This window comes from Takifugu rubripes, chromosome 6 (genome assembly GCF_901000725.2).
Source record: "Takifugu rubripes chromosome 6, fTakRub1.2, whole genome shotgun sequence".
NCBI classification, from domain to species: domain Eukaryota; kingdom Metazoa; phylum Chordata; class Actinopteri; order Tetraodontiformes; family Tetraodontidae; genus Takifugu; species Takifugu rubripes.
In genome coordinates, this window is record NC_042290.1 from 11,192,127 (window position 1) to 11,213,667 (window position 21,541).

Here is a 21,541-nt window from a genome sequence, read left to right on the forward strand (position 1 = left end):
TTTGGCCAGTTTATTAAAAAATATAGATTCTTTGTGAAATTCTCTAAGCTGAAAAGTTTCCTTCAACAGATGAGCAGAGTGCAGCTGAAGGCGGCGGCAAAGGTGCGTGTGAACGACTTTCACCGTCCAAAATTATTATTCTTGTTGATGAACTTCGGGTAACGGTAAAAATCTGCCCCGCAGAGCAGAGAAGCGGAACTTCCCACGCTCCTGAAGGTAACAGCCGGTGTCGGCGCTCTACCTGTAGAGGGCAACACAGGATGATTTAAAAAGAAGCTTAAAAAAATTCACTCTTGCACTAAAACGCTCCTCTGTCGACTACAGACTCCGAATCCTCAGAAGAGACAGAAGGTGAGTTTTGAGCGCGATTCAGTGCATTAAAGTTGTGGTTCTGCTCAGTGACGGGGTCCCTCTGTTGTGTTGACAGGGAGACAGAGGAGGGGTGAGTGCTTCTAACATTTCCCACCAAGAAAATCTGCTGCAATTCCAAATTCACCGCGTTTCTCCTCCACAGATGAAATAACCGTGGATTCAACCAAGGAGCGAGATGGTCAGTGCAGCACCACGGGGCCGTCTGTCAGGGGCGGAGGCGGCCCCGATGATGCAGGGGCCCGGGGAGAGCTGCAGTAGATGCTCCTCGTTAATGAGAAATAGTTAGTTATGTGTTGATGCTTCAGTAGAATGAGAAGATCCAAAGGAGCCTCTAACAGCAGCATCTTTTGTCTGACGTGTACTTTAAAACACCATAAAGATTTACACTGAAACCTGCATCTGTCTGTCATTTTTCCCCCGTTGGGTGAGTCTTGGGAGTCAAACTCGCAGCTCTGGCGGTGACCTGTTTTGGGAAAACCAAAGTTAAATAGTAGGTTATGTAAGAAGGAGGGTAGTGAAAACCAGATCCAGTCTTGGCTCGTTTTTATGTGTTTATAAATCTTTATTGGCTGGGGGGGTGGAATTAAGCAAACCATAAAACATCTCTCAGCCTCAGACTTGTCGTCTACCTCAAGTTAATGTTTGCAGACCGAGCTGTGAGATGTGGAACAGGTTAACCTTTGATGTGATTATTCAGTCCGACTTTGTTTTATGGGAGTGGATGTAGGCCGAGAATCCAGGCCAAGCAGAGGTATTATTGTGCTCCATGTGTCCCGCATCATCTGCTTCAAGTTATTTTAAGGCCCGGTGTGCGCTGCTGCCCTCATCCCAAAGTTTCTAAAATACATCCAAGGGTAAACAGCAAAGGAAGAGTTGACGTTTTTAGTTCAAGCGTTAGGAACGCGTGTTGAATCCCAATCCTCAAGGGACGCGATCCTGCCAGGATCTACCGAGTGGAAATCGAGCAAAATCGGGACCCAAAAAGTTGAGCTTTCCACCCGGTAGAACAGAAATCCTGGCCGGATCGCGGATCGGGATCGATGTTAAACGCCCGTTCCCTCGGGGAATTTAGGGGGATCAGGGGAGATCAATCAACCCGGAGGAGTAGATCCTTTGCAGGTGGAGGACCTGAACCGTGTCACGCCAGAATCAGACTGATGTTGGTACTGGAACCATCATAACAGCCCAGGATGGATGGATGAAACCAGACACATCAGCCCTGGAAAACTGCTGAGTCGCAGTGTTTGGAATAGCAAACTAGCGTAAAGGAATCCTGTCTGGATGAGAGGGAGCTGTGTGAAGGGCAGAGCTGCGAGTCCTCATCCATTCATCCATTCATCCATTCATTCATCAGAGCGTCGGTTCATGTGAAGCAACAGCGCAGCTTCACTTATTGGTGACGAGTCCAAAAGAGGAGAAAATTAAACAAGTGTTTTCCATTTTTTATTTAGGTTTTCTTTAAATCCACACATGTGGAAAATAATATTCAACATTTAAAAAAAAATAATTCTTTGGTACCTAAATTAAAACAATTAAGGCAACTATAGCATCTCTAGGTCTAAAATGCATTCAGCACTGCAGCCACGCGGCCGCACCGGCGCCATGCAGCCGATGTCGGCCCTCACTTCTGATCAAATTACAGCCAGATATGAACTCATTATCAACCGGGATAAAACCCAAAACCAGGCAGGAAGAAGAAATGTTCAGTGGGAAATATCCGACGTGAGCTGAGCTGTGATAGCGGCTGGAGCGGCTCTAATGCATTCGGCCTAAACGATGCAGTCAAGTTTCAACAGGAGACGCGAGGGCTCGTTCGCTTCAGTTGACATTCTGCAGATTTAAGATCCATCAGCTGGAGGAGTCGCCGGCAGGCCGGCCACCGGCCGCCGCTTCCTGTCGGCGCCACGCTAACGATGCTATATTTAACACACTGCAGGCGCTGACCTGGTGTGTACGGCTAGATCCAGTTTAATCTGTGCCACCACAATAAGGAGAAATCCAAAATTATGGGATTCTAAGCCTCATGAAATATGTGTGAATCTTTTTTTTTTTCTTCTGTTGGGGGGGGTAAATTACTTCGATCTACGTTAAATTACAGCCAAAGACTTACGTTTGCAAAAAGTCTAATCATGTCTAACATGTAAAAATTAACAGGATTATACAGTACATAGTTGCAAGGTAAAAAAAGAAAGTACAAGGAAAAAAGTTATGCTTTTGGAGGACTGGTTTTACAGGATTGTAAAGTCTAGAAAAGCTAAATCAGAACAAACAATTCTCAGTGGAAGTGACGCGGCCCCACCGGAATAAACGGCAAATTCTAGGTGGAAACATCTGCAGCCAAGAACCACCGGCCCATATCACAAGTCCTTTCACCCCCCCCCCAACCCCGACCAAGTTGTCTGCTCGAGGTCAGCGATGTATTTGGGCCTTCCAGCTCGGCGCCGATTCTCCCAGAGCGCTTCTTCTCCAACGCTTGGGCGGGTGCAGCCTTATACCGGCAGGATGCCGTAGGTGAAGATGGCCATGATGGCGGCACTGATGAGGCCGGAGATGGGCACGGTCACGAACCACGCCATGAAGATATTTCTGAACAGGCGCCAGTCCACCGCTCTCTTTGACCGCAGCCACCCGACTGCCACAACAGAACCCACCTGGAAACAGAACACACGTCATCAGCTCCCCCTTCGTCTGCTTAAATCCACCCCAGAGGTTAATCATGTCCAAGAACAAGGTTGTTCCAGCTCCAGACTTTGTGTAACGGGCGTTCGACGACAGCAAACAGTCTCTTCCTGTGTCCCGGGCGCCATTACCTTGCAGTGGGTGGTGGAAACAGGGAGGCCAATGTTGGAGGCCACTACCACAGTCAGGGCTGAAGCCAGTTCGATGCTGAAACCGCTGCGGGCGACGGTAGAAAAGAGTCATGAGTGTGTGTAAATAGAAACAGTGCTCATGTCTGTGGAGGATGTGGGCTGTGAGTAAGGAGGGAGCAGTCTGACGTCTGTACCTGGAGGGTGTGATGGGGGTGAGGTCTCTGCCCATGGTCTGAATCACTCTGCGACCCCACACCCAGAGGCCGATGCAGATGCCAACGCCGCCGTACAGCAGCAGCCAGATGGGCGTGGGCTCGTTGGACGTCACGCTGCTGGTTGTGTAGACCAGCCACAGCGCCACCAAAGGTCCGATGGCATTACTTCAAGGAGGGGGGGGGGGGGGGAGAAGGCGTTATTGGATGATGCCGTTTACAGCTCAGGGGTGAGTGGGTCACGCCTAAAGAGGACACGCACCTCACATCGTTTCCACCGTGGGCAAAGGAACCGAAGCAGGCGGTGAGGATCTGGAGGAACTGGAAGAGAACGGAGACTTCCGGCTTGTCCGCCTCGGGTCCGTCTTCCTCCAAGGAGCTTTGGCTGCTCTGTGCGTCCTCTTTACCCACCTCAACGGCCACGTCGCCCTCCCCCAGGCCTTTAGGCGTCGTGTGCTCCGCCACGGCGTTGCAGTAGCTGGTGTAACTGTCCATGCGGATGCGTTTCCGCTCCGGGCCGGAGCCTTTGTCGGCATCCTCGCCCGCGCGGAAGTCTCCGTCCTTCTGCTTGAACTCCCCGTGCAGCCCGATGATGGCCATGGTGTAGGAGGTGTAGCTGTTGTTGCGCCTTATTGGTCGGTCCCCCCCCTCGCCCATACAGTCGCCGACCTTGGCCAGGTGGAGCTTGTGCAGCAGGTCCTTGTAGAGGCCCGAGTCCTTGTGGACCGTGTGGTACTGGGTGTAGCCATTACTTGGTGCCTGTGCTGGTCTGTTGCTGAACTGAACATGGTTGTTGAACTGGACTTGAGTGGAAGCGCCAGTGAAGCCGTTGCTTGGCTGCACCTGTTTGGGGGCTGCAGGAGAAAGAAGATGTGGAGCGTGTCGAAGAGCAGAAGGTTAGAGAGCCACGGGCGCTCAGACACGTGGGTCCGTCCACTCACCACCGTTGGTGACGCCGCAGTCGCTCTCCTCCGAGTCTCCAAAGTCAAACGCCACCTTGCGTTCCTTGTTTTCGACATCGGAGTCTCCGATATCAAACGCCACCCTGCGCTCTTCGGCGGCTGGCAGGGCCTGAACGGAGGGATTGGCGAGCAGGGTGGTGGATGTCGAGGTCTGCTTCAGGATCGGACAGTGGGCTTCTTTCAGCTCTCTCTTTTCCATCAGCGGCGTCTCAAAGGGGCTGGACGACTTGATATCTCCTATTTATGAGAGGGAGACAGTGCTGGGATCAGCCGCCAACACGCAGCACAGCGTCTGGTTTCTCTCCCAACTGCGGGGAGTCAGAATTGCATAACAAAAGTAAAAACAACACCATTGTTCTATAAAGGTACAGTTCTTGTTCCAGAACATGCCGCTGTGCTCACACGATCAAATAGATGGACTATAACCTTACAAAGAACACATCGTCACCACCGCTGGATCATCTTATGACCCTGTGTTACAGCTGATTACAGCTATATAAACTAATCTGATACTTCACGCCAATTTCTGTAAAAGATTTCCTGAAGAGTTCTTCCACCCGCGTAAGAGCCAGACTCTTCCAGCTCTGAATGCCATTTCAACACCTTACGTCAACTACAGATTATAATAGCCGGGGAGGTAAAGGCCAATTAGTGGCTCACTATGACCCAATTAGGCTGCTCGTCAGAGGCTGGCCCATTTAGAAACATCTTCCCTGGTCGGACAAACCTTTCCAAAGATCTACTTTTGCTCTAAACGGCCTTTTAGCCTTCATAATGCCAGATACACCTGAAACTGTCCAAAGGTTTCATTGATGCTGTACACTGGCAAGAACCGTTACCTAATCAGGATTCCAGAAGTAAACCTGATGACATCTTTTAATCATTTTAATTACAGGCAGCATTATAAAGAGAATCTCTGAGCTCCATTTGCTGGATTACTATCAACACACATCAAAGCTAAACCATTCACAGGGGATCAAATTAGGAACCCACCGTTTAAGTGGCAGGAAGAAACTTGAAGACACATTTAAAAGCAGTCTTGTTTAAATGAAATCACGCAACTTACGTTCGATCTTCTTCTTGAGGCGGGGGCAGACGATGAACCAGACCACAACGGCAGTCAGGAGGGAGCAGCCAATTGAGATGAGCAGGATTCCCCACCAAGGCACCTTGTCAAATCCCAGCACTGAAAGACCACACACACAATCACAAACAAGGGGCAAATAAAGAGAGGCAGTTTTAAAAGAAGGGAAGGTACCACCCCCAGTACAAAGCAGGATCTCACTTTAGGTACAAAGGTCTAGTTCCTTCAAATTAGGAAGCAGTTATGCAACACCGAAAAGGTTAAAAGTACCTCGATGCCACAGTTTTCCATGAAATGTGATGAGGGTAAAAACGGGTCATTGAAATAGAGCAGACTGTTGTAGAAAAGAGGACACACTCTGGCCAAGACAGCAGCCAAGAGCTGGTGCAGCAGAGAACTACAAGGCTACACTAGTCTGAGTGTGATTAACAGAAGCAGAAATGAGGGCCACGGCTGCCTTAGAACTGTCTCGGTCACTGGGGAGCAGAGTCCACGCAGCACTCAACAGTCGTGCTACAGCATGAGACTGCAGCTAAGCCATGTTTATTTAGTTACGCAACAGAACGTTACTCCCTCCAGCTCTGGGAAGGCAGTGGAAGGATAAGATAGACTGCTGTGGAGCAGCTGAGGCTCAGGTCTTCCCTCTGGTTCCTGTGTGGCAACACCCAGACACGGGGTTCACACCCCAAACCCACCTACAGCAAAGGGAAACGAGTAGAAACCGACAGCTGCCATCGGCCCCAAACACAACCCTTTGCACCAGTGCGTGTCAGCTTTCAAACTGCCTGGTGTCTGATGTTTCTGTGGAAGCTGGGTGTCTATTTTCTAGAAATAACCCAAGCACAAGGATAAAGTGTAAAAGATGGTGGCATGTTTGGAACAACTACTGGGGAATCAACAACGGGGAATTGAGCAGTGTTTGGAGGGTGACAGCTGAATGATTAACAATGGGATCAACGTCTGGCTCACAAATTATTTGGCCTATTCTTAACTTCTTCACCATCTGTGCATATATCAAGTGTAGGAAAGTGCCGTGGGATGCCTGCTGGCCCACCAGAACACGGGTAACCACCACCTAACAGTGCATAAGCCAGCAATAACGAGCCATTTTCTGGATTTAACGCACATATTATTACATTTGAGGGCTTTGGCCCTCTTTGGAGTCCATATGTGACCCTCTGCCCTCATCTGGGCATGTGGATACAATCATGTTTGGGGGGGTTATGAAACATCAGGCCTACGTTTTAAAGAGTAACAACTTTTGTTACGTGTCTGAAATGCAATTTCACACCTTTTTACGGGGAACTCTAGTAATGGCACTCGTGTACAGAGTGTTGAGGTAGAAGAACTTCACACAACTGTACCGAACGTGCCTGACTATGCAGGGTTACGGGCTATGCTGGAACCGCAAGTGATCTCTCCTGAGTGGACTGATGTGCATGCACACATCAGCGCACCATATCTGGTCAAACTCTAGCCTGTAGCAGCCATTTAATGGCCCAGGCCAGCTTGAACTGTTAGGCCCTGTAGAGAGAAGAGAACAAAGGAGCGAAAGGTGCTCGTTTAATAAATTGTGGATAAAAATGGCAACAAGTACGCTACGCTTTGCTATACATAACTGATCAGCAATAACAGCGGAAAACCATGATCATTTTTGACACTTTTTACTTCTCTTTTATGTCTAAAAAGAGACCAGACAGTGACGTAAAGTGAACTCTTATTTCCATCTCCCCGCCGTGCTCGGCTCTAAACCTTCATTCCAGCTATGACCCACACTGAACCACAAGCAAGACAGCCCCTAAAAACATGGTCGAATAAAAACAGCTCCTGTGAAAGTGGTAAACAAAAATCTGGTTCAATCTGGAATACATGTGGGCATCCGGCTGTCTGAGGGAGCAGTTTATTTTAAGCCGTGGCTTTGGGCAGGCATGCAGAGCAAAGTGAATAACAATGACACTTACTCGGAGCACCAGTGAACATGATGGAGAACAGGTTGATTCCCATTGTTATGGCATAGAAGACGGGCAGAGCCTTCAGTCCATTGGGCACTGGGTCCCTCTACAGAAAAACAATAGGAAAGTCAGCGAAGCAATTTTTAAGCTTCAACAGGAAACGGGTTGTTTGCTCAGCTGATAGCAAAAACTGTACTCTTCCCAAACCACACAGCACAAAATGAGCCTTACCTTGCGTAAGATGAACATGCGCACAAAGTAGAAAACAACGGCTGACATTATTCCAGACAGAAGAGGACTCAGGAACCAGGAGGCCACTGTAAATCAGAGGTGTTAAAGCATGTTAAAGAGTAAACACTGCGATTGAATGGAAAAGTAACGCCACCATTTTCCTGTTAAAACAATTTCTCCTACAATAACATTCTGACAGCCAGGATGTTTGAAGCATTTGCTCAATCAAACTCAGTCTGACCTCTTTTTAAAAAAAACAAACAAAACAATTTTACTATGTAATTCAGTTGTTGTACAACTGGTTTACAGCCAGTTCTTTCCTGTACAGGGGAAAAACACAAACTTGAAGAAGTATCTGAAACCCGTGCTGTAACCACCCATCCTTATCTGCCATAAATAAAAAAAACTAAACAGTTACACCATCATTTTACAGTGTATGCTCACCAATACGGAGGAGCTGAATCCATTTGACTCCCTGCTGGCCTCTGGCAACCAGTGAAAAGCCAATAGTAGCACCAACAATGCAGTGTGTTCCAGAAATGGGGAGCTTAAGGAAGGAGGCGGCCAGCTGCCAAACAGCAGAACCTAAAGACAAAAAGGCACAACCAAGAGTTCTTAGTTGGATAAATTAGCTGCAGTTTGAAATGTACACCATTTGTTGGGATTTTCTCTTGACTAATTATTGGCTCTATAATTGTGGGTTGTGTTTTCAATGAAAGAAATCGTTGTTGACACTCACCAAACATGGAACTAATGGATCCAGCCATCAGAATATGTTCAGAGCCATTGTAAACGCCCACGTCGATGATACCTTTGCGGATGGTTTCGCTCACTTTGGCCCCAATGAGCACAGACCCCAGAGTCTCAAACACTGAAGCCAGAATGCACGCCTGTCGTAAAGTGACCACCCCAGACCCTACTGCTGTGCCAAACGAGTTGGCTACATCATTGGCACCCACAGAAAAGGCCAAGACAAAGGCAATTACGAAGCCAAGTATCAGCAGCCACATGTACTGCGTGAGCCCAGTGTGTGCTGCTATTCCAGCAGTAGTAGCCAATATTACTGTGGCCGCTGTTGTTGAAACCATGATTGCAGAATATAGAGGAGCTTCTTCACAATCTTAAAGGGATACTAATGCCTATCAGCACAGCTTCTTTTAATACTGTGTAATAATATATAATATCAGCAGCTATTATCAAGAGATAATTCAAAATAAATAAGTTATTTAGGTCCACCTGCTTAAACAGGATCGGTAATATACAGTATATATATATATATCAGTGCAAAATTTAGATGGGTTTATCTAGCAAACAAAACAGGGGTAAACAGGGGAATAAAGTGGGCTTATTGCTATCCAGTAATTATACTAGAAATGTTGCTTTTCCTTTGGTGCTGAGCCATCAGGCAGAGTAAACAGACAGCCATTGTGCAAACACAACTGCAGAGGAGCAGGAGTACATCCTGAAATAGAAAAAAAAGACCGTTTTCCATCTTTAGACAATTCAGACAGAAGAATCATTTAGAGACATATATATATATATCTCACTGTACATGACTTTAGACATTGTCCACCTAAATGGGAACATCTGAGGGATGGCCAAAAACTGACCTCTAGCCATTTTGGAAAGGTCAGCCGAGGGAACCAAAGGCTGTCTAAAACTACACCAACTTCTTACTATTGGACACCCGGTTTAGTTACGGTTCTGGTTCGTGTTATTGTCAGTTTTGTTGTTTCTGAGGCCGCAGGAAGATAAAGGTTATCTCCTGCAGACGCAGTTTTACTGCAGGCGCACGTGTCGCCGTCCAGTTCATATTACGGAGCTGTTACGCGTGTCGTCTGCGCTTTAAAACCGCTCACGACAAGAAGAATTCTCCATTTGCTCGATACGCTCGGGCCAGAAAATGATCCCCCGTTGCCTTGGTAGCGTAAAGGGGATGATTTAACTCGATCTAAACTGCGTTTGACGTGGATTTTCGTAAAAGGGAGGCGCCACCGGATGCAGCGCAACAGCGGCGGCGGCGGCCGGGTGGGCAGCTACTCTGTCTCGGTCCGAATTTTTTTCCACGACCTGTCATGTCTGCGAACAGATGGCTATTTTTGCCGATATTAACTTCCCATCTCAGCAGGGGCCGGTTTCCATTACTTCCCTCTTCCAACCAGGAGTTCTACAATTACGTAACCCCTTAACGGTATCCGAGAGCCACAATGAAATGGGCCCTAAGATTCACTGGGGGCAGTTTGGGATGTACAATAACGACGCGCGTATAGCAGGAGCTAAAATAGCTGGAAAAAAAACCTACTTCTGTCATTGTGTTGTGTGCGTAGCACAATGGTGTAAAACGTCTCCGGCTAACCCTAGCATAGATGGCAAGTGGACTTTATCACTAAATTTATAAACGCCATTGGCTATTCCCTCGGACCAAGTTGGAGAAAGAATAGATGTGAAAACTTACCACGCGTTGAGGTTGTCGGTCTGGAGAAGAATGGGGCTCGTTAGCCTATAAGCTAATTAAAGCGCGCACCAACACGATAGCGCGCGCGGGCTAAAGACGAAATACGCGGATTCTTTCGTATAACTCCTCGCAAAAACTGTCACGCGTTGAAACGATAACGTTAAAACGCGAGACTACCGACGTGTATCTAGTTCGATATGGAACCAACCCGTCGTTCCACGATCTGGGATCTCCTAGATATGAATGAAGACGCGCTACCGCATGTAAGAACTCGCTCGTGCCGGTTTGCTTCCTTTTTTAATGGATCCACCCTTCTTGAAGCTCCGCCCATTTGTCAACAAGCCCCTCTTTTTCTTACTCGTCACGCGCTCTTTGAGTGAAAGTAGATCCCACTGCGGAACGTTTTCACAGTTTCTTCTGTTCCACTCGCAGCGCGTCACTACTGTGGTACAGTCCATCAGGACTTAAATAATACGCACTATAAAATATAATTATGAGCTAAAATGAACGGAAACAAAATCTTTAACTTTCTTTGGAAATAAAAATAACATTAAATCATTAAGTTTGATCTGTTTATTTCATTATATTGAGACAATATCCATTACATTATTGAGTATAATACTTCTGCAAACATCTGCAATTCACAAATGCCATAAATCAACTTAATTATGAAACAAAATATTTTTAGTTTTAATTATCTTCATCTGGCAGCTATTCCTCAAACCTATTATTATCCCATTATTCTTATTATTAGTGATAATAATAACAATAACAACAACAATAATAATAATCACAATAATCATAATCATAATAATAACAATCATAATAATAATAATAATAATAATAATAATAACAGCTATTGGAACAGTACTAAATACAGTAATTGTCAGTCTCTTTTAATCAGTTATGAATTATCTGAAAAGTGGGAATTCATTCAAGGTCAAAGAAAGGCATTCTTTGTGAAGGCACAACATTCAGCCATGTTTTCAGAACATGATGCCATGGCAACCCACTGTTAGTGTTAGCAACGGCAACAGAAGGCGACACTTCCACACCACCATCCTCACTTATAACAAATATAACAAATAAAAGACGGTTCCTTTGAAAAGAGGAGAATGCAAATATCTCATGGAGTGTCTTTTCTCTTACAGGCTGTTTTCATTTGTACAAATGGGTCATCTATATTCTTCCCAACCCCATGTGAAAAGTTTCCACAACCAGAGGCCTTTGTTTGTTTGTTAGTGTTCCTTTTTTCTTCTCGTGGTTCTTTTTTAAAAAAAAAAACTGCATCCATGAGAGAGATGATATTCTCACTGGGATGAAAGGCCAGTGACTGTCATCCTTTTGCTGCCTGTCTTACCCGGTCAAAATGTGTGTCTTTTGGACAGAAACACATCGGTCAGAATCGGGCTTTTATTAAAAAATAAATGACAGTCTGGTTGAACATTTATTGCATTATTTACAGGTTCTGTCATAATGAGTTATCATCAATATTTGAAGACGTGAGAGCAGAATTTCATTAGCATTGTAGCATTGTATCGCTCCCAAAAACTTGTGTTTAGAAACTTGAGATCCCCCCCCCAGATATTTAGACTATTTCAAACACTCAACTTCTACTTTTACTCCCCCAGCAAATACCAGATATTTTACCTGACCTGGATGTCTGAGGAAATACCTGAGAACATAAAACAGGTGTGTTTAGGTTCCAGAATAATGGTGTGTATACCCTTAAAAGTTGCTCACTGTATCATGTCTGGACGAGGTACATTAATTTTTATGAATCAAACATAATGAAAAATATGTGAATAATTATATACTATATACTTTCTACTTAAATTAAGAGTATAATACAAGGTGTTAATATTATTTACTGGGTCAAATAGGTTTGTCGCTTCAAAGGGGTAGGAAATCGATATAGAAGCACATATAGTTATCTGAAAACTCACCAAACTTGGTCTTATGATGCATTAGTATTCATGAGACTTGTGACTCAAAGAAAACTTGCGCCTGGAGGTTAAAATCTAAATAATAAATAGGAAAATACGTTCCACCCATTTTATAAATGAATCGCAAATATTTTAAATGAAATGCATGTTGACCTGTTAAGTGTTTATTTTGTTGGACTCCATAATGTGAGGAGGCAGCGCCTGCCATTTTCAACGACTACATGCTAATGATTAAATGTGAGTCCACATTTTTTAATTTCAAAGAATTTAGGTCCGTAGTTCCAAACACTGAAGATGCAGCGTTGGGCCTCGTCGTAGCTTTTTTGTTAAACAGCGCCACCACGTGTATCCTACATGCATGTGGCGAGTCAAGTGTTGTGTAACTTTAATTTAAACTATGGCTTGTAAATTTGATGGCTGATTGTACCACAGATGCTCATATGTTTTTGAGGGAACAAAAATCAAAGGATCGATAAATCTTTTTCACGACTGTACATAGTCCTGAACAGTAGAGGGCGCCACACATCTCTAATTCAACCATCCTGTTCACAGGAGAAGAAGAAGCTCTAGCCCGGTACCCTTTATAATGACAGCGTTGCCAACCTAGACACTTTTTCAGGTGTTGGAGGCTGATAGTGTCTTCAAGGGTGCTGTCGTGAGGTCCTCCACGTTCCAAAGCGCTCAAAGACGACCAGGCTGCAGCCCCAATTGCATAGACCCACTCTGCGCACAACCGCCGCTCCTCTCAACCTGACATTTAATCTTTTAGTAAACGGTCAAATTAGCTTTCATTCAAAGCAAGATACTTTATTACAGATATGTTAATTAATGTGGATTTTTTTTTAATGAAGCATTAAATAAGTTGACCTATTACATTGGCAAAACAGAATCAATGCATACATTTATTTGCATTTCAAAGCACGTTTAGGGTGTTTTTTGCTCACTGTATTTTTCCCACGTCATTGTTCCTCTCGCTAGTACAATAATAAGAAATTTTGCAAATTGGACGAGGACGCCATCTAACGGCTGTAGCGACGTTTTGGAAGACAATAGTGGAAAGTTGGCAACAGACGTACATGCTTGTTATTTAGCAGCCAAAGTTCAGACGGACACCCGAAACAACCAATCACCGATTCGCGTTTCCGCCGGCCGGCCAATTGGAATCCACGACACCATCATCTGAGGCGGGACTTCCGAGTGGGCGTGTGAGAGTTGGAAGGAAGAGGAGGTCAAATTCAGTTCGATAATCTGGCTGACGCGAGGTTGACAAGATAAGGTGTGCAGTTGAGTAATTAGACAATAAAAAGTGCATTATACATAGTTTAAAATTAAATGCGGCATTAATTAACAGTTTTGATTTTTTTTTTAAATCCAGCTCGCTGTTAATCTTTGTAACCACAAACCGTGTTAGCTTACCTTAATGCTAACACGCGTGCGCATATGTCCTTTAGTAACCAGCATTTTAGCCAGAGTACAATGTTAAACAAAATTCTGCGTTGTAGTTTGCTTAAAGAGCGTGTGTTGTGAAATCCTACAAAGGTTTCACCCCAAAAATCCTTCGCTTTTTGTCAAAGGTTGGGCTTTTTCCTCTAACTAACCTTTGGAAACTTGTCACGGTCAGAGCTGCCATGTTTCACTCGGTGCTTCGCCGTCCGATCTGCGAGATTGGTGCAAATACTGCAAGACATCAGCGCAACAGATCGATCAGATGGACTGTGAAGGATGGAGGCGAAAAGGCTGAGAAGATGCCGTGGCTGAGCAGAACCATTGGCCTGCTCTCAGTCTGGTTCCAAGGAGCAAGTGTCGACGCCAGTCAGGCTGCAAAATCTGGCTTAAAGAGGAAGGGCTTACTCTCCATATTCGCGGACCACTGCAGCTTTGTGACCGGACAAAGGCTCCGGCGTACGTGCCAGATCTGCGAACTTTACTCCAACCTGTACTCCGAAAGGACCAGACGGGCCTTGGTCAACAGCATATGGCGCAGATTGCAGAGCAAGCATGCCCCCACTGGTAAACTCTTCGCGGCCATGGCTGCTATCTTCGTTTGGGACAAGGAAAGGATTCCAGATGAGGAGATCCACAGGTTTGCTGTCTCTCTGCAGATATGCACGTTGCCGTGTTTGGGTCGTGCCTCTATATTTTCAGGATTTATGGAGGTGGCTGTGCTAAACGCATTGCAACGTCCAACCTGTTCTATCACTTTTGAAGGTGTGGGCTGGAACTGAAGGCTCTCGGGGCTGTCAAAAACCTAGATGCATCTTCAGGGAAAATAACAGGACGGCTCGAACCAGGCTGGGAAGTTGTGATGGAGAAGAGGGACTTTAAAGTTTGGAGGCGCCCAATACCCGACAGCCACCTTTATGAATACAGAGGTCAGCAGACAAGTGTCACGTACGAGCAGCCCCATGAACAAAACATGCCTGTTGCTCAGATAACTTTAATTTGACCTGTGCCTTGATTTTGGTAATATTAACGTGACCTCCCATTTTCATTTTACTCGCAGTGCTGGGCTCATATGATGACGTTACCCCACGGCAGTTCTTCAATGTACAGGTAGTTTTTCAGGAGTCATTGTGCTACTATGAACATATATTTATTTTGCATCCTCTTTACGCATAAGACTTAAGAACTCTAGGACATTTATATTAGTAAAATATAATAACTGAGATATTTTGACTGTCTAGTAGCTTCTCTCCTCTGTTTTTCTCCCTTGTGTTGTATTGTTATCTCTTGGTATTGCGTAATCACGGCAGTTTTGGTATGTCTGTGACACACTATGCTATATTAAGCTATACTTAGCCTTAATTTATCTGTTTCCCTTTCCCCCAGTTGGATACAGAGTACAGGAAAAAATGGGATGCTCTGGTTATCAAGCTTGAAGTGGTGGACAGAGATCCGAACACAGGCTCTGAGATTGTGCACTGGGCCACACACTTTCCTGTAAGTTTCTACACTGCTAGTTTAAGAGAGAAGTCTAGTTTATGCAATATTTGTACAAAGGATACTTTTCTGTTTGTTGTACATGGGGACACTGGTTTTGCCTTATTGAATTAGTATTTGTTCTGGAATGTCAGCTGCATTCTAATCCTATTTAATCTCCGCTCACAGTATCCCATGTACTCAAGAGACTATGTTTATGTTCGACGCTATGATGTTGATGTCGACAACAACCTGATGATCCTCGTGTCCAGGTAAAGTTGGACAAGTTTGAGAACAAACGTGACCTTTTATAAATCCCAAACCATGAAGTAACAGTTTGAATGGTCCCTTTTTAGAGCTGTGCAGCACCCCAGAGTCCCCGAGACTCAGGAGTTCGTAAGGGTCCATTCGTACCAATCAAAGATGGTCATCCGCCCTCACAAATCATTCGATGAGGTTTGTAAGCTGTTTTGCTACCTGCCTTATTATCACTCGCTTTCGCCTCACCAGTTTTAATCTGCGCTTGCATTTATAGAATGGATTTGATTACCTGCTGACGTACAGTGACAATCCTCAGACGGTCTTTCCTCGCTACTGCGTGAGCTGGATGGTGTCGAGCGGTGAGCGTTTTGTCCGTTACAACTCCGCATTCATTCACATATTTCCGTCTCGCCAAAGCCCAACACTAAAAGACAATTATTTCACAAACTGTGATGGTAGAATATTTTTTCCTGGCCGTTTAATTTTAATTTTCCAAGTGCATGTCGGAATTGTTATTCGTCTTTTGCCAGGCATGCCGGATTTTCTGGAGAAGCTGCATAACGCTGCCCTGAGGGCCAAGAACCTTGAGGTGGGGATCCATGACTACGCTGGGGTCATCAAATCCAGTGACGGCAACCGCCAGTCCAGTCAGGAGCGCCTGAGTGGGGAAAACTCACACACAGGTGGTTCAGGACAGATCTACGCGTGAGGTCGCCACCGCCGGGAGTATCTGTGGTCGCGTTAGCATTGGCACTTACGCCCTATTTAAACCGTCCGGCCAACCTTTTGGTACATTGTGTAGCGAGATGAAGTTGCTGCCTACATTAGATGGTACAGTTTGTCATTCATGAGGTTAAAAAAAAAAAAGACAAGCGAAGACACTGGTTACAGAATTACTGGAAACAGAAATTCTGACTGTCATGTTGCTAATGCAGGTCATGCCGCCACGTTCTTTTTGCCTCTTTTGCTCATATTTTGGGTCCAATCGAGCCAAAATGATCGCAGCAACATTTTTGCCAAAGCACTCTACCCTGTAAATGTTTGTGTTTTGTTGTTGTGGAACTCAGAAGCCATTTCATCGGGTTCCTTGTACACTGGTTGAAAATGAGCGGCATTGACATTTTTATTCCCCACAGTGTCTGATGAGGAATTGAAGTCCACTCAATAATGGAGCATAATTGCTTGTGTCACGAGTGAGTTGTCATCAGGGAACAGATGGACTGTAAAAGATGTATCTCCAGATTTCTGCATGAAAACTCGCTTCTGTTTTAGGAAGAAGTAGTTTGGATTCGACCGGAGTTGAGACGCCGTTTGCCTGATTGTGTTTGTTCCAGATTGAGAGCGTTCTGAAAATAAACCAGTTGTGGTGTCTGACAACAGCAGCTAACTCCACAGATCCACTCCTGTTCGTTTTGACTTGCAGAGCTCATTTTATATACCAGCACTCTTTTCAGAGAATCACGCTAATCACTCCTAATCCATTCTCACTCAAATAAAACGTTGGTTTTCAGCTCAAGTTCTGATCTTGGTGTTTACAACAGCGAAACATTACTAACTATTGCACTATGGGGGTTTGTTTTCTACCTTTTGCTATTATCTCACACAAAAACTGGAAACCATCCTCAATGGTACTGGCTCTGGATGTTCGCCCTGCATAGAGATAAATGCTCTCTGCAGGAATTCATCTTTTGAACTCATCCTCAATACTTCGGATTTTGTTGCATGGTGTGTTATGAATGTAAAAAGGGCTGTTTCATAACACAAGTGGCTAAATAACACTGTTTCCAGCCTCAGTCTGGCACAAATATCTTGTAATTACCTGAACAACTGAAGTGTTTTCTGGTTAAAATATAAAGTGTTAAAGAAAGGAAACGTTGTGTTTGGGTGGTGAGGAGCATCTGAGGAGCCAGCAGGCCTGATGTTTCTTTTCTCTGCTGTCAGTTTGACTGAATGTGTGATATGAACCAACATCTATGAACGGAAGACTTGTGTGATTGTAATTCCAAATCCCAAACCAACGAAATAAACGGATTGTCTTGTAACCCGCAGTGTTCACTCGTTGATTGCAAAACTGGACTCGACCTTGTTTGGAAGTAGCGAGGGGTGATTAGCATCGATGATGTGCCAAGCAGACGCTATAGTCCTGTCTAATGGGATTATCTGGAAATCCTATAGTGCCGGTCTGGTTGTAAGGTCAAAGACAGACTGCCTGCAGGCTTGCCAGCATAGCGCACTAAAAACAACTGTTCAATCCATCATCTGCAGCATAAACTGACAGTTTCACACACATGTGAACTCTGGTACATCCAAAAGTTTAGTTTGCAAAAATCGAGCTTTATTCAAATTTATCATTTTTTTGGAAACTCATTAAAGAAAATCCACCCTACACATACACCTAAATAAATATTCTCAGTCAGGGGAATTGGAAACTAGTCCTCCAGGGCTGCAATCCAGCTGGGTTTTCTGTCCTCCCGGGCAGAAAAGAGCTTTCCGTGGGAACCCAGGAGAGAGTTGCAGCCCTGAAGGTCTGGGTTCTGACGGCCCTGTTCTAGGTTATCATTGTATTTAAAGAAGTCTGTGAGTTTGTGGTGAATTATGGTAGTACAACCACAATCAAAATACTGTGGCGCGTGGTATCCCTCCGCCTTCCCCCCTGAGTACAGGTTGCCAGTTATGTTACCGGACCCAACAAGAACCGCTACATTTTAATCATGTACTTCCTCAATTAGGTTTCCTACCTCCATTATATGTTGGAATGTTAGAAATTATTCGACCGTGTCATAGCATTATGCTGGAGAGTCGGGCTCTGATAATGTGTTGCTAATGCTAGCAAGCGACTCGCCTTTTTTTATATCTTAATTAATTTCCTAGTCAAGTAAGTGATTCACGTGGTGCGCTAGAGTCAACGATCATAAATAAGTTATTCGATTGTTGAGGATATTTGCAAGCTCCATGCCTACATTAATTAGAATGAAGTTAGCCAAACGTAGGTGAATCTTACCTGTCCAGGTGAAAATGATCAACTTCTCTTGTCGAGTCTTCAAATTCTCCACTTTCATGCGTCTCCATCTTTCGGTCATCTCCTATATCCGTCCAAAATCGATGTTTTTGTGAATTACAATAAAGCCATTTTAGGGTTAATACTGACAGAAATTGGCGATCCGAAACGTTCGCAACTCAGTGGTCTGGTAACTGGCAACCCGGATGTCGAAACATTTCTGACTCCGTGATTGGTAGATCGGTGGTGGGCGGAGCTACAGGCCAAAACACAAAATTCTCACTATTCTCTAACACTATTTTCGGGCCGATACTTCACTTTTGAATCGACAATATTCTGGCTGGGTCACTGTTGTCAGTGATGCATTTGACATTTGCACGATCTCCTAAAGTCTGCTGGAGTATCAGGGCCATTTTGTACTTTAAATAAATGTCTTACTTGCATACAATTTGCAAGGATTTTAGTAAGTAAGTAACAACCACATGTCAAAATGTCAGCTGTGAAAATAATTGATTTTTCTTCTTTAGCTTTGGGATCATAAATAGGGCTGTGTTGGAGGTGGCATCTACCGCCCTTGAATTACGTCACACCATTAAATGGTGAAACAAGACTGAATATCCATCATTTTAACTTCCTGCTTGTCGCAGTGCCAGTTTATAAAGAACCCTTTATTGTTCTCCATGTACAACATATCCATATGAAGAAGATATATATATATATAAAGAACAGAGGAGTCTTTTTTTAAACCTGTTGCATTTATTGGGTAAATGTCTAAACTGTTATTAGAGTTACAGGACAACACAGGTCGATGTAAAAACATATTTTATTGTCATTTCAAGACCATTAACTTGGTGTCTGTGTGTCTCTGCGGGTTGATTTGCAGCCCAGTGACTCGTCCTAAAAGATTGACCTCCATTGGCTGAAATTATTGGCCCCGAGTTAAAGCAACAGAGCACTTACAGTAATTGATTGTTCACAAATCTGCCAAACCAAGCAGGTTGTAGAAGATGACCTTCTGCCTGCATCCAGCCTAAAGGAAAGCCTCCATTAAAACACACGGGGTCTTTACATCGTATTTATTAGCATCAGTTTGGACATATATTTCAGTTTATCCCATTTGTAAAACCTTCATTTTATCCAGAATTCCTGGTCATCAAATGTATATCTAAAAATATGTATCAGTAGTTCTAAAACCGGCAAAGGGTGTTGGAGATTTAAAGTAGTTTAGGGGTCCAACAATGGCAGAGGAAAGCGCTCACAAGCCTCCAAGGTGCTTGGCACAACCATGGACACACGATGCACTGCATGGTTAGATCAAGCACAATGGGGTCCTGGGCAAAACCAACCATTGACCCCATCCCCCACCCTTTATCTGTTCCTTTGGCTATTTCTGTTGGCGGGAATAAAATCTCAAAACCTCTTGAAGGACTTTCAGTCGAGAGAATTTCTTGTTCTTGAACTTCGATCCCGGGTCGCATCTGTCCTCGAATCGAAAGGCGCGAGGGTGGAGACCCAAGCACCTGATGTTGTTCCTAAATGAAACCCACGACGCAACACCGGTTTACCGTTAGAAGAGAAATGTTGCAGATGAGAACATCTGCAGAATAAAAAAAGATTAGTCATTGGTCACACCCACTGCGGAAAGAGGGGCTGCGCACAAACTGCGACAAACCCCACCCACCAGTACGCCTCGTCCCACTTGGCTATGCAAGGCAGGAAAATTCTACGAAATTCTACCACCAATTTAGAAAAAAGACATTCGGATGTGAAAAGTCGCTCGGATTTACAGCAAGCACGATCGGGTTAAGACTCTGTTACTAGAGCAGCTAATCACAGGAAATAGAGTCGGAAATCGTTGAGATTCCAGTGACTGATACTCGAGTCACTGACTATAATCGAAGTTGTGTGGCCAAAGAAGCCAGTGGACTCCACAATTACTTTCAATCAGAGCCAAAGACGCAACCCTTCTTGACATTTTAGCCTTAACTTTGTTAGCGGTCACTGAGCGCAGTGTCGGAGTCCTGATGCCATCACGCTAAGAGAGCTGCTTCTCCCAGAGGTCGGCCAATCTCGTTACCTCGCATCTCGTCCAGTTCCCCTGGGACATCTTATTGAAATCAGAGAGCTTTGGTGCCATAATCGAGTTAGAGATCTGGCAACTGAACCACTTTGTGTGATGAAATTAGCCCCACGGTACTGCGCCCCAAAGAGAAACCCAGCCTTTGTTGGACCAAATGGGATGAAAATGGGAGTGTTTTGGGTGGAAATGGACAGAGGTGTTTTGAACATGTTGAAGGGGTGAAATGTGGCCGATGGGGATGGTTTCTGGACATGGATGGTTGTAATACATGACAACTTACCGTTTGACTCCAAAATGAAACAAAAGCCTAGAATTTACTGTCAACCTGGCTAAAATATTAGAAAATTATTAGAAATTATCCTTAGAAGTACAAAAATGAAAAAAAAAAAAAAAAGGTTGTTGAAATAGTCTTTGGACTGACGGTCGCGGTGACCAACTCGACCAAGTCTTACGACTCTACGAACACAAATCTGAACTTACGCTGGATTTACCCACAACCTGGTGTTGTTGCCTTTAGTGGAATATCTTCTTCACCTCTGGTCTCTCCATAAACCCACCTTCTCCTTCTGGATCCATCCTTGGTGTTGGCTGGACTGAGGCGAGTCGGCGCTCTCGGCTGCGTCTTGGTGGTCTTCTAGCTTGGTCTACTGGAGGCAGACTGTCCTGACTGCGTCCCCAGCACCCTTCAAGTCCCCATCTCCTGCCCCTCCTTCAAGCTAGGAGGGGTTGGCAATGTTCACTTGGGATAGGTGCACTGACAAGGAGGACTTGGTCAGGCTAGGATTGGACGTGGGTTGGGGAGTTTGTGAGGGGGGGCCCCCTGGATCCGCATTTCATAAATATTAATATAGAGTCCTCCCTCTCCAAATGGGTAGATTCTTTAATTTTGTTAGAGGGGGAAGTGCTTTATTCACTTAATGGCTTTTATTAGTGCCTGGTCTTCAACTCTTTCATTAGCTAAAGTGCTGCTATAATTTACAGGGTCTGAGCGGAGGGGGGTGTCTGAGGAGGGCTGATCCGGCTGCTGTCGGACATGCAGCATCGACCACTGCAGCTTTTCCTTAAAAAGTCCTTTCTGCATCGACTCGGGACCGATACCCAAATCACACAACTGCATCCAGGCTGTGATGAGTGTTGCACTCCATCTTTGTGTCCGTTTGGAAGCCTGTTGCGTCAGAATTCCCGTTAGAACACACAAGACAAAGGACCCAACATAACACCGAACGGGGCTGTGGATGAAGGAAAAGTTGAAAAGTTTG

General features: G+C 44.8%; 2 protein-coding genes, 1 long non-coding RNA gene and 1 other non-coding gene across 8 annotated transcripts; 1 reads left to right on the plus strand and 3 right to left on the minus strand.

Moving 5' to 3' along the window:
• Positions 1-1,802: 1,802 nt before the first annotated feature.
• Positions 1,803-10,394, minus strand: slc20a1b (solute carrier family 20 member 1b). The gene is made up of 11 exons (XM_029837468.1): positions 10,079-10,394; positions 8,363-9,085; positions 8,068-8,208; positions 7,624-7,709; positions 7,402-7,498; positions 5,423-5,542; positions 4,336-4,593; positions 3,657-4,248; positions 3,377-3,562; positions 3,183-3,267; positions 1,803-3,023 (listed from the first exon to the last, which is right to left on the minus strand). The coding sequence occupies exons 2-11, from the start codon at positions 8,709-8,711 to the stop codon at positions 2,862-2,864; spliced, it is 2,076 nt and encodes a 691-aa protein (XP_029693328.1). The 5' UTR covers positions 8,712-9,085; positions 10,079-10,394; the 3' UTR covers positions 1,803-2,861.
• Positions 10,395-11,354: 960 nt separating this feature from the next.
• Positions 11,355-13,758, minus strand: LOC115250156 (uncharacterized). Its single transcript, XR_003888723.1, has 2 exons — positions 13,623-13,758; positions 11,355-13,214 (listed from the first exon to the last, which is right to left on the minus strand). It is a non-coding gene; the product is annotated as an uncharacterized lncRNA (long non-coding RNA).
• On the plus strand, positions 13,160-17,246 carry stard7 (StAR related lipid transfer domain containing 7). 5 transcript variants are annotated; one of them, XM_011604970.2, is made up of 10 exons: positions 13,160-13,300; positions 13,646-14,107; positions 14,233-14,396; positions 14,528-14,577; positions 14,854-14,964; positions 15,133-15,215; positions 15,300-15,399; positions 15,479-15,563; positions 15,735-15,887; positions 16,341-17,246. In XM_011604970.2, the coding sequence occupies exons 2-10, from the start codon at positions 13,653-13,655 to the stop codon at positions 16,370-16,372; spliced, it is 1,233 nt and encodes a 410-aa protein (XP_011603272.2). In that variant the 5' UTR covers positions 13,160-13,300; positions 13,646-13,652; the 3' UTR covers positions 16,373-17,246. The 5 variants fall into 5 exon arrangements, with proteins under 5 accessions (XP_011603272.2, XP_029693341.1, XP_029693340.1 ...); XM_029837481.1 differs by having other exon boundaries at positions 13,163-13,300; positions 13,599-14,107; XM_029837480.1 differs by having other exon boundaries at positions 13,211-14,107; positions 16,341-16,397; positions 16,477-17,246.
• A 2,214-nt stretch (positions 17,247-19,460) lies between these two features.
• mir218b (microRNA mir-218b) lies at positions 19,461-19,536 on the minus strand. Its single transcript, NR_105325.1, has one exon. It is a non-coding gene; the product is annotated as a microRNA mir-218b (primary transcript).
• Between the last annotated feature and the right edge of the window lie 2,005 nt (positions 19,537-21,541).

What these genes read in the sequence shown, in the direction of transcription:
- slc20a1b (XM_029837468.1), bottom strand. Translation starts at nt 8,711, where the DNA reads ATGGTTTCAACAACAGCGGCCACAGTAATATTGGCTACTACTGCTGGA. An exon ending in ATCCATTAGTTCCATGTTTG is followed by an intron (nt 8,209 to 8,362) that starts GTGAGTGTCAAC and finishes TTTTGTCTTTAG; the next exon opens with GTTCTGCTGTTTGGCAGCTG. An exon ending in TTTCCACCACCCACTGCAAG is followed by an intron (nt 3,024 to 3,182) that starts GTAATGGCGCCC and finishes TTCTGTTTCCAG; the next exon opens with GTGGGTTCTGTTGTGGCAGT.
- stard7 (XM_011604970.2), top strand. Translation starts at nt 13,653, where the DNA reads ATGTTTCACTCGGTGCTTCGCCGTCCGATCTGCGAGATTGGTGCAAAT. An exon ending in CCACCTTTATGAATACAGAG is followed by an intron (nt 14,397 to 14,527) that starts GTCAGCAGACAA and finishes TTTTACTCGCAG; the next exon opens with TGCTGGGCTCATATGATGAC. An exon ending in GGCAGTTCTTCAATGTACAG is followed by an intron (nt 14,578 to 14,853) that starts GTAGTTTTTCAG and finishes CCTTTCCCCCAG; the next exon opens with TTGGATACAGAGTACAGGAA.